This window comes from Gallinula chloropus (assembly GCF_964237585.1).
Source record: "Gallinula chloropus genome assembly, chromosome: 6".
Lineage (NCBI taxonomy): Eukaryota > Metazoa > Chordata > Aves > Gruiformes > Rallidae > Gallinula > Gallinula chloropus.
In genome coordinates, this window is record NC_140091.1 from 811653 (window position 1) to 823118 (window position 11466).

Genomic DNA, 11466 nt, shown 5'->3' on the forward strand with positions numbered 1-11466 from the left:
CCCTTGCTCTCAGCGTGGCCCTTGGGGCCGGATAAATCGCTGCCTGGAGAGAACCCCGGGTGTCTCTGCAGCCTTATCAAGGATCAGTGACATTTTGTTGCAGCAAAGGGAGGAAGTGATGAGGTTCAGTTTAATGTGCTTTTCTAAGAAAAACGAAATACATCTGTGGACAGTGGCTGTGTGAAAGTGTTCTAGTCACTGAAAGCTAGAGGAGGAGTTTGAAGCTGACCAGCCTTTGATTGTATTTCAGTTTGGCTCTGGTAAAAACCCACTGCTGGAAAATGTCAGGTGAAAGTGAACAAGTTGGTACGTGTTAAAGTGAGATACCTGCTGGGAAAGGAAGCGATCTCACTCTGCACTGTGGTCTGAGGGAAGCTCAGGTGATGAAATGGTTTCAGCATGAGGTCTTGCTTCTCATATCCCCCCACCCCAGGCTTTAACCTGGTTGTGATGGGCTGCTGGAAGGCAGCTGCAGTGCCTGGAAACTCACACCACGTCCATCCCGAGTGCTCTCGTGCTGTGTTGTATTTACACCGTGTCTTGGGGTTGTGCAGGGAGGTGCTGGTTGTGCTGCCAGTGAGCAGGCGTGTGGTGTAATGACACCTCTTAAACTCACTGCTGTCAGCAGCCCCCCTTGAGGGGTGATGAGGGGCACAGTGCTTCAGGAGTTGGGGGCAGTGCTCACGGTGAGCTCTGGTTGCACTGCAGCACTGCTGGGCTGATGTTGAGCGCTGCAGATGGGCCCTGGGAGAACTTCAGGCAGGAACGGTGTACTACAGCCCTTGGCTTTCCTCCAGGTGTTGGAAAAGGCGTCTTACAAACGGGTTTTGAGACTGGAGAGCTGACTGCTGGAGTTCAGCATTCCCAGGATGGTACTGCACACCCCAGAGGGCTCGGGAATCCCACCTCTCCTCAGCTTCTGAACAAGGCAGAGTCGTGTTGTCTTCCCTTCGTGGAGACTTAGTGCTTGAGTCCTTTCAAGCCAAACGTCAGATCTGAGGGTGAATGTCCTGATGTGGTGTGAAAAGGTACTTGGAACGGGGGAAAAAACCTGTGGCTGAGCCCGATGGGGGTTTCAGACTCATCCCACGGCCCCTCCAGCCTGGGAACACCTTTCGCTGCTCTTGCAGTTAACGGCTGCACCTCAGGACCCACCGGATTTCCAGCTCCTTCCTATTCAGGGGGTTTCTCTGCTGGGGCTGCTGCTGCACCTCTCTGCTCCACTGTCCACGTGCTTCTGGGGAGGAAGCTCCAGGTAATCAATTCCGTAGTTTCTTCTTGGAGCGTTGGCTGTGTTGCTGGGTGTGGAGCTCTGGCTGGAGTCCTTTAGCCTAACAGAGGGGTTTCTGTTCTTTAATCAGAAACAACAGCTCATAGGGTGGTTGGGGAGTTTTGGTTTTTAACTGTGACGATGTAGAAACTTTCCCAAAATTCGGATGAGGGAGCAGCAAGCACCAGAGCTGCTCCTCTGCCAGGTCTGGTCTGAGGGGGCTGGGGCTTTACCCTCTCCGTGGCACGCCGAGGGATGCTCGGGGCAAGCTGAGGTTGCTCACATGTGGGTTTAGAAAAGCCGCTGGAGCCATCGTGCTCGGTTTGGGAAACAAGTAACAAGCTGGTGCCCATCGTACGTGGGTCTGGGGTCCCAGCGAGGCCCTGTGCTGCCAGGGAGGGAGGCGGGGGGCAGCAGGGGCTGAGCTGCGGCACGGTATGGCCCGGGCTATCATGACATAGCGTGACCCAGCGTGACATGGCATGTCCTGGTATGGCCTGACACGGCCCGGCCCGGCCCGCCATGGCCCGGCCCGCCATAGCCCGGTACAGCCCGTCCCGTCCCGCGGGGCCGCCCGGGGGCAGCAGCGCTCCGGGAGCAGCGGGAGCAGCGCCCGGCGGGGCCGGCGAGCAGCCCCGTCCCCGCGGCGAGGGGCCGCCGGAGCCCAGCTGCGGGCGGGCGGCGCTCCCTTCGCCCGAGGGCGGGACGGGCCGGCCCCCTCCGCCCGCCCCCCCCCCCACACCCACCCACCCGCCGCCTCATAAACCGCTCCCGCCCGCCGCGGGACGAGCGGCAGCGCCTCGCCCGCCGCCGCCGCCATGGTCCGGCCGCTCGGCGCCCCGCCGCCGCGGTAGCCCGCCGGGATGAGCCGCTGGCCGCAGTGCCAGGGCGGCCCGAACGGCAGCGAGCCCGGCGCCATGCGGCCGCCGCGGGGCAACGGGACGGGGCGGGCGGCCGAGGGCTGCGGCGCCGTGTCGGTGGCGTTCCCGCTGACCATGATGATCACGGGCATCGTGGGCAATGCCCTGGCCATGCTGCTGGTGTCCCGCAGCTACCGCGCCAAGGAGAGCCGTCGGAAGCGGTCCTTCCTGCTCTGCATCGGCTCCCTGGCGCTCACCGACCTGCTGGGGCAGCTGCTCACCAGCCCCATCGTCATCTCCGTCTACCTGTCCGACCGCACCTGGAGCGCCGTTGACCCCTCGGGCCGCCTCTGCACCTTCTTCGGCTTCAGCATGACCGTCTTCGGCCTCTGCCCGCTCTTCATCGCCAGCGCCATGGCCGTGGAGAGGACGCTGGCCATCCGCGCGCCCCACTGGTACGCCAGCCACATGAAGACGCGGGTGACGAAGGCGGTGCTGCTGGGCATCTGGCTGGCCGTGCTGGCCTTCGCCCTCCTCCCCACCGCCGGCCTGGGACAGTACACCATACAGTGGCCCGGCACCTGGTGCTTCATGAGCACCGGCGACAGCCGCCGCACCGGCAACCTCGTCTTCGCCGCCACGTTCGCCGTGCTGGGGCTGCTGTCCCTCGTGGTGACGGTGGCCTGCAACCTGGCCACCATCGAGGCCTTGGTGTCTCGTTGCCGGACCAAAGCCACCGCCTCGCGCTCCAGCAAGCAGTGGGGGCGAATCGCCATGGAGACGCTCATCCAGCTCCTGGGGATCATGTGTGTCCTCTCAGCCTGCTGGTCACCGCTGCTGGTAGGTCACCTTGCTGCTGGCTGTGGGGGAGCGCTGGGTCTCCTCCTGCCCTCCCTCCTTCCCTCAGGGCAGCAGGCAGGGTGGCCCTGGGAGCCCTCAGCTCGTGTGCGGTGGGAGGCTCTGGTGGTTCAGGTTCCTCATGGATGGTGTGATGGCTGTGAATGGCCCCCGAGGGCAGGGATGGGGATGGAGAAGGGGTGAGGTGAGCTGTGGAAGCTGGTAGGAGAAGCTGGGAGAGCTCCAAGAGCATAGTCAAAGCGCGGGGTGTTTGGAGGAGTGAAACAAAGGAACTGGAGTCAAATGGAGGGGCTTGGACTGAGGGGCTTGGACGGAGGAGAAGGGCAGGACGTGGGCAGACAGTGGGTCTGGGAGCAGGACGCTGCAGTCGGCAGTGCTCGTGGCACAGAGCCGTGGGCACACAACGGGGAGATTTAACGGGGGGAGCGGCTGTCAGGCAGCAGGTCCCCGGGCAGGGGGACAGGCTGTGCTCCCGCCAGCGCAGCCCTGCTCGGGAGCACCCCAGGGCTCTGGGGGTGACACGACAAGGGGAACCAGAACCTGCCTGTTCCTCATTCGAGGAACCTGTGCAGAAGTTTATCGAGACATCACCGTGACGGAGCCCCTCTGCTCGTGGGAAACAGCCGCATGTGGTGTTTCATTCGCCCCCCCTTGTAGCAAACTTCACTTCGGTGCTTTGTGGGAAGAGGTTCCACGGGCGCAAGCGGCCTCTGGCTTCCAGCAGATTGCTCACCGCTGCTTGCAGCAGCGTTCAGGGCTTTTTGTTTCTGTTTGTTCTTTAGAGGCCCCTGGGTTTCTTCCCTCTCTTGCTGTTCCTCACTTAAGCCCCTTCTTGTCAAGGGGGTGAACCCCTCCCGGTGCTTCAGGAGCGGGGAAGCAGAGCCTACATCTCTCTGCCGTGTGGGGCAGGGGCACAGCGGGGAGTTCATTCTGCTCCCCGAGGGTAGTGTGATTTCTGGGATGTTTCTACTTGGATCCACAAGCAGGAAAGGGCTGAAGCTGCCCGTGGTAACCATGAAGTTTTGTGAAAGGAGCTTTCTGGCTGGAGAAGGATTTTTCTTCCTTCTTGAGCATAGTCAACTTGAGGTCTCATAGATGGGGCTGTGGCAAGAGGAGTGGGGCTGGCAAAGCTAATGGCTATGGGGCTGAGGTAAAAATGGCAAGCAGAGTAATTTAGTAACATTACCCTCCTAAATGAATTAAAATTCCATCAAATCTCCAAAGTAACCCCACCCCAACGTGAGCCAGGGGCTGTGAATTAACTTTCTGCAGATCATTAACAGCTTGTGCAGAAGTAAACTCTGAAAGCACGCTGGAAACATAGCCAGGACTTGAGGGCAAAGCGTGCTGCCCTGTCCTCCCAGCCCAGGAGGGCCAGGTTTGGTGGGCTGCACCATGCTGGAGGGTGCCTGCCCCCTGTCCCTGGGTCTCTGTGTCGCTTGCCTGGCTGCTGTCACCACTGCTGCCACACCTCCTGAGGTCCCAGGGGAAGCAGGAGGACCTCTTTATTTTCCAGAAGTTAACTGTTGCATGCTTGTCCACAATTAGACAGGTTAAACGATCAGAAGGGGGTTATGGAAGGCCGTGGGTTTGCCTGCCAGCCCGTGCTTGGTCCCTTTCCATTGGGATGCAGGTTCTGCCCTGCGCTCCACAGCCGAGGCAGCCGGACCCAACCCGCTCCCTCGCCCAGCCCAGGGCCAAGCTGCTGCACCCGGGGGTTTCACCAGGGTTTCCAGGGAAGATGGGTGCTCTTCTCTTCCTTCAGAACCTGAGCACTCAGAAGGATCGGGGAGCCTGCACGGGCTGTTGGTGGTTTGCTTCCCGTGGTGTTTTCACAGGTGCTTTAAGTCAGAAGCCAGAGCTGCTCCCACGCCAGCGAACGGATGGGGCGAGTTAATGGAGCAGAGCCCAGGTCAGAGAGCCTGCTGGAAGCTCTGCCGAGCCCTCCAGAGAGCACCGCGGCAGCTGGGAAGAGGGAGCAGGGCTTCTCCCAGGCTTGGCTTGAACCCGCTCCCTGGGGAGGAGCCAGTCTCTCCCGAGTCGGCAGCGGGGCTGGCTGGCAGCGGGGCTGGCTGGCTGGCTGGCAGCGGGGCTGGCTGGCAGCGGGGCTGGCTGGCAGCCCTCGGGGGGTGTGTGGCCGGCGTGGGCAGGGCCACTGCCCCGCGGTGCCACGGCTGGGCTCCCGAGGGAAGGCGTGAGACAGGGCGCGTCCCCGGGAGGCACACTGCCCGTGCCGCAGAGCTCTGAGGAGCCTCTCTGTGCAGGCAGCCTGGCCTCCTCCCTGTGTATCCCGGGGTCAGCACTCAGGTCTCCAGAGGCATTTGTATACATGGAGCTCGGGGCTTTTGTACAGCTGTGCAGCACGAGCGAGGCAGGAGAGGCCGGGTTTTGGGCCCTGCAGTGATGTGAGTGCACTTCCAGGGAGAGCCAGGTTGTGCAACTCCTTTAACCTGCAGCTGGAGGGGTAGCAGCTGGAAGGAAGCTGGTTGAAGCAGGACTCCAGGGATTTTCACAGGAGCTTTTGGGTTTGGGTTTTTTTTTAAAGAGAAATCTGAGCTTTCTGGCTGAGAAGGGATTCTGACAGCTGCTGCTGTGGGGTAACAGCTCCTTTTGCACCGACGGGATGTTTAGATCTGATTCTCTGATGAAAATGACAAAATCAGATGGGATTTAGAAGTGAAACCTGGAGGTAGTGGCTGTGCTCTGAACGCCTTCATGGAGCATCCTGCCTGTTCTTCATTCCCTGGGGAGGAAGCACGGGAGGAAAGCAGGCGTTCTGCCCTTTCCCTGGGTGCTCCACCTGAATCCAGCGTGGAGAACCTGGGAAAACTCCCTGCTCAAACAGCATCATGCTTTATCCTTAGGGGTTTCAGGCTCTCTCTCATCTTCTGTTCAGTTCAGTGGAGCACAGCCCTTGAGCTGAGCAGGCAGTGGGTTGGGATGAGTCAGGGGTAGAGCTGCCCCTCGATCGCAGGGGAACACGAGTGCAGCACAGACAGGCACTCTCCTGATAATTCTTGTAGAGCTCCAGGCCACAAGATTACTCACTCACAGTGTTGTTTGGAGGCTATCTAAAGCCAAAATGCTCCAGTGTCCTGCTGCTTTTCCTGTTAAAATACTTCTCCTTGACCCTCATGTCAGACAGAGGTGGAATATGCTCTCCCCTACAGGTGTTTTGTTGAAGACACGTTATTTTGTCTTGTTTTTGGATGTGCAAGATGTAGTTCTGGGAAACACCTTGGCTTAGAGAGGAAAAGAGTGGTACCACCGAGCTGCAAGGAGAAAGAGATGCCTCCATCTCTGTGGATCAGTAACTCCTCCTGCTAATGCTCTGCTCCCACCCGAGGCCGAAATAGCCCCCCGTTACCCCAGCCTACTGATGGCTTCGGGTTGGCCAAGGGACTGGGCTTTGCTGGACTCTTTCTGTCTAGATAAGGTCATAACTGAGGGGTAGAAATTGGACTGCATCTGCTGGGACCCTGATAGACTCTGCCAGGACCTTGCTGTGATTCCTGGCAGTGCTGTCCTCCTGTAAACGTGTTCTGACTGAAACCCACATCCCTCTCCAGTAGTTCTGGGGAGGATGGCCAGTGATTCCACTTGCCACATGCTTCCCAGAAATGGAGAAGTGGTTTGCTTGGTGTTGCTCAGGCAGTGAGCATCCTTGGGAGGAGGCAAAGGAGAGCTCTGTTCTGCCTGGAGGCAGAGCAGCGTGGCCTCACCACCCAGCTGGCTCTTCCCAGGACACACCAGTGTGCCCGTGGTCCCTGCATGCTGTGAGGTGCTGCATGGCCCCGCTGCCAGCAGCTTGCTAAGGAGATGGATGGGCAGGTGCCATGCAGGTTGCTGTCCATCAGATGGAGGAGCAGCTACCCCAGGGTTGAGCAGCTCAGCCCTGAGCCAGGGTGAAGGCGTTTGGGATGCCAGGCACAGCCCCCTCTCTGGTCTGGTGGGCTGGACTTGCCTGCAGCAGGCAGCGTTGGTACAGTCTGTGTCCCTGGCCATGGGAACAGAGCTGCAGGGCTGGGCAGGGTCTGTAAGGACATCTGCCTGCTCCAGCTGAGTCCTGCATCCCACCTCAGCAGAGCCCTGAGGGTTTAGTGGGACAAAAGGACCTGCTTTCTTAAACCTGATTTTTTTTTAAACCCTGAGGGTTTAATGAGGCAAAAGGACCTGATTTTAAAACAAGATAGTACGTGGCCAGAGGTGTTGTTGGCCATTGGAAGGGGAAATCATCTCCCCTCTGCTGCCCTGGCTTTCTGAGGTTCGTTAGCCAGGACTTGTGTTTATCAGGAGGCTCCTCAGTCCCTTCATGGCTCATTCCTTTGTGTCAGGGGATTGTCTCAGCAACAGGTCAGGGCTAATGGGAGGGGAGAAGCAGCACAAGAGGATGAATGCTCCTGTCTTCACAACAAGCAGGTCTGGTCTTCTGGAAGGTATCTCAGGAAGGGATTTTGCAGTCTGGGACCAGGAACTTCCCATCACGTTGTCACCCAGTGTCCCAGACCAGCTCCTGGGCTCTTGCTTGGCTGACAAACACCCACCTTTAACCCCATCAGCTGCTTCATTCAACATCTTTTACTGCAGACTGCAGCAGTTTCCAGCACAGTTTGTGAATCCAGAAAAATACTTCTGGGGCAGTTTCTGTCTTATTTTATTCCCTGCTTCCCAGCCACAATGGAAGTTGACTCCAAACTCTTCACAGGGTAATAGTGAGCTGCTGAGGAGACAGCCCTGAGGAGCTCTTGTGTGCTGCTGGCCAGCCTTGTCCAAAGCACTGTGAGGAGATCTCAGAAAACACATCTTGGCTTTGGCTGCCAGTTTGAAAGCCAGAGCAGTGGAAGTTTAATGTGGTTACACAGCTGCACCCAGTGCTACCAGTGAAGTTTCATCTCCTCTAACTGAACAAATGCAATTATCAGCTATATTAGTATGTGAGTTCTGAGCCAGATCCTTAACTGGCAGAAATTGTGACTTTATTCCACCTGGTGTTGTTGCTCTACCTTTTGCAGCCTTGCTTTTAATTCATTTAGAAGGCCAGCACAGGCTGTGATGAACAACCTCTGAGGTTGATCTGAGAGATACTTGGCCCAGCAAATATTCCAGTAAAGGAATATATTATGTAATAAACCCCAAAATAAGCAGGGGTTGGTTGTCTGCTTGGGAAATGGACTTTATTAGCCCAATATTTTTGTAGCTCTGTGGGTTTGCTAACAAAAGAACAAGGCAAGGAGGTCTGCACAGCAAAAGGGTCACTGCAGCCTTCCCCAAGGGAGAAGAGCCAGAAGATGTGGGAGGAATCTGGCTGAATACTGGGAATGAGGAAGGTGGTGGGGTTTCCACTGCCTGTAATGTGGGTTGTGCTGGAGCAGGGATGCTGTAGGCAGGGTAAACCCAGCTGTGACTGTGTCCAAAACAGCCGGAGGTGGCAGAGAAGGCAGCGGGGTTGTGGTGTGCAAGAGGCTGTTTGATGTGGTCTGGAGCAGTATCTGTCAGTACCTTTCAGCCCTCCACCAGTGGTTGCTGATTGTCCTCTGTATTAAAATGAACTGCACCAGAAGGAATCCTCAGCTGCTTCTATTAAAAGAAACAGAAACAATTCTACTTTGCTGTCTGAGCCGCCCTGCCTTCCGGGCTCATCTGAGCCTTTCCAAGGTCAACACATGGTTATTGATCTGGCACCCAGAATATCCCTCTGAATGGAAAAATCCTCCCCCATAGCCCCTGCTCTGGCCACTCTTGCTCTGCCTGTGCTGGTCGCTGGGGACAGTGGCAGTGCAGACGTGACCTTTCTGGGCGATGCTCTGCTCTGAGGACAGCCTTCCGTGGGAAAACCTTGGCTGGGCTCAGTCAGCTTGTGCTGCTCTGCCTTGTCTTGGTTCCTTGGGAAGGCTGGAGTCAAGGAGTCAGGCAGGGCTGTGAGGGACTGACTGCCAGTCTCATCCCTTGGGCTGTTCCCTGAGGTGTCAGGACTGGCTGCCCACTTGTTAGTGTCCAGTGCCACTCACCTTGGCCAGAGTGGAGCTGTTTGTGTGCTGGCACCGGCAGATGTTCTGCATCTCCCCTGGGCAGGAGTTCCAGGTGGGAGATGCAGACGGGGTCCTCAGGTCATGCCTGGAAGGGATCTGCAAGCAAAAAAGGGGTCTGTCCAGGACAAGTTAGGCAGCATGCAGGCCCTACCCCAGCATCCTGAGCATCCCTTCACCCTGAGGTCACTTCACGCTGCCGCAGCTCGGTGGGTGCTGCTACCCAGTGAGCAGACCCACGAGCTGTTCCCTGGCATGTGTTGTGTCCCAGCCTCACATCAGCCCTGCCTCTGTGTGTGCTCTAAAGCAGGCAGGGGTGTCACAAGGTGTCACAGCACGGCTGTTTTCCCCACCACACAGCCGGTGTTTGACATCACCAGGCACGGCTGGGGCTGCTCAGGCAGCATACAGGCTCCTGGAAAGCCCAGTGCCCGCTGCAATGTGAGGCCTGACCCAGCCTATCTGTGGAGGAGCGACTGGAGCTCCAAGTGATGCGTTTATTGACGTGTCTGTAAGCAGCTGCCGGGGCTACGGGCAGTTCCGGAGGGAACTGCAGGCAGCAGCTGCTGACTGCACCATGGAGAACTGTATCTGCCCAACACCTTCTGCTGATTGAGGGCTTGGAGCATCTCCCCTGGGAGGAGAGGCTGAGGGAGCTGGGGCCAAAGCAGGGTCCCCAGGACAGGGCACACAGGGCGGTGTCCAGACGGGGCTGGAATCTCTCCAGAGAAGAAGACTCCACACCCCCTGGGCAGCCTGTCCCAGGGCTCCCTCACCCTCACTGGGAAGAAGTTCTTCCCCACATTGGGGGGGAACTCCCTGTGCTCCAACTTGAGCCCATCGCCCCTTGTCCTGTCCCCACAGACACTGAGCAGAGGCTGCCCATGGCCCCCTGTGTCCCACCCTTCAGCTATTGATAACCACTGATCAGCTCCCCTCTCAGGCTGCTTCTCTGCAGGCTGAACAGCCCCAGCTCCCTCAGCCTTTCCTCCCAGGGGAGATGCTCCAGGCCCTTCAGCATCTCTGTCCCTCCTGTGGAGTCTCTCCAGGAGATCCCTGGCTGTTTGATCCCAGGGAGCCCAGCACTGGACACAACACTCCAGGTGGGGCCTGAGCAGGGCAGAGCAGAGGGGGAGGATCCCCTCCTTTCACCTGCTGCCCACACTCCTCTTGATCCGACTGGCAGGCGAAGGGCACTGTGGCTGTCAGTCCTTGGGGCACTGGGGACATTGGCCCGTAGATGACACTCTCACCGGGTCATCCTCTCCTCCTGACTGCCCTCAGGTGACGATGCTGAAGATGCTGTCCAGCCGCAGCTCCTTCGCTCACTGCCGGCAGCTGCCCAGCGACGCCCAGAGCTCGGAGCGGCACCGGGACTGCAACTTCTTCCTGACAGCCGTGCGCCTGGCCTCCCTCAACCAGATCCTGGACCCCTGGGTGTACCTGCTGCTGCGGAAGATCCTCCTCCGCAAGTTCTGCCAAGCAGCCAGCGCTGTCTCCAAGTGCTCCAACAACGAGTGGAAGGAGAGATCCATCACCTTGTCGGAGGAAATCCGACGGACAGCGGCCTGAGGGAACATCCCTCCCTCTGTCTGGAAGCTGCTGTGGCCAGTGAGGAGTTTTAAACCTTACTGTGAACGGGGGTGTCTGTAACAGGTCAGCATAAACCGCTGAGGACGGTTCTACTGGGCAGCCTTCTAGTGCCAAATTGGTATTTATCCCCTGTGCCAAAGCCCTCAGCTGCAGGAGGAGGACTTGGGTTTGTTTCTGCGGGCTGGTGTTCCTGCCTTTCCTAACTGAGCTGCAGGACATGGTGTTTTCTAGACCTGAAATAGAGTTTGGGAGGGGGTTTCTGGTGTCGAGGTGGAAGGACTGGTTTTCCTGCCAGGGGACACTTGGAGCAGGTTCACCAGATTGAATGACTGAAGGGCCCCACTCCTATGCATCTTCTAATACTAAGATTGTCACCTTCAGGGAGTGCTGCTTCCTCTGTTTTTGCAGAGGGACAAAGGGGAAAAGGGGCAAAACCCACAAGAATTAAAGGCAGGCAAAATTAGGAAACCTTGTTTGGATTTCAGTGGCTTAGAACAGATGAGGTTGTGTCACACCAGTGACAGTGCCTCATTCTCTATCGAGATCTGAAGGTGGCACAAGCCTCAAGACACGTGGATTGGTCCTGGTAAGTCCTCACTCTGCTTGGAGTGAGCTGTGCTGAGGAGGATGGAGCCCCAGTGAGAAATGGCTGGGTTGGTTTCTGTTCGAAGCAGCAGCCCGTGAAGTACCCAGGGCTGAGGAGAGCTGCTGCTGCTGGGAACACGCACCGTGAAACCACGCTGAGCAGATGGAGAGGGTGATAAACCCGCTGGGAGAGACAGTAGCTGTTCTTCTTCCTGTCGATTAAGGGCAAAGGTTTACAGAGCCAAAAGGGCTGTTTCACAGGAGCTGCTGTGTT

General features: G+C 57.9%; 1 protein-coding gene across 1 annotated transcript; it reads left to right on the forward strand.

The window, feature by feature from the left end:
- Positions 1-2133: 2133 nt before the first annotated feature.
- Positions 2134-10586, forward strand: PTGER3 (prostaglandin E receptor 3; the record flags this gene model as incomplete). Its single annotated transcript, XM_084266220.1, has 2 exons — positions 2134-2970; positions 10299-10586. The coding sequence occupies 2 exons, from the start codon at positions 2134-2136 to the stop codon at positions 10584-10586; spliced, it is 1125 nt and encodes a 374-aa protein (XP_084122346.1).
- Between the last annotated feature and the right edge of the window lie 880 nt (positions 10587-11466).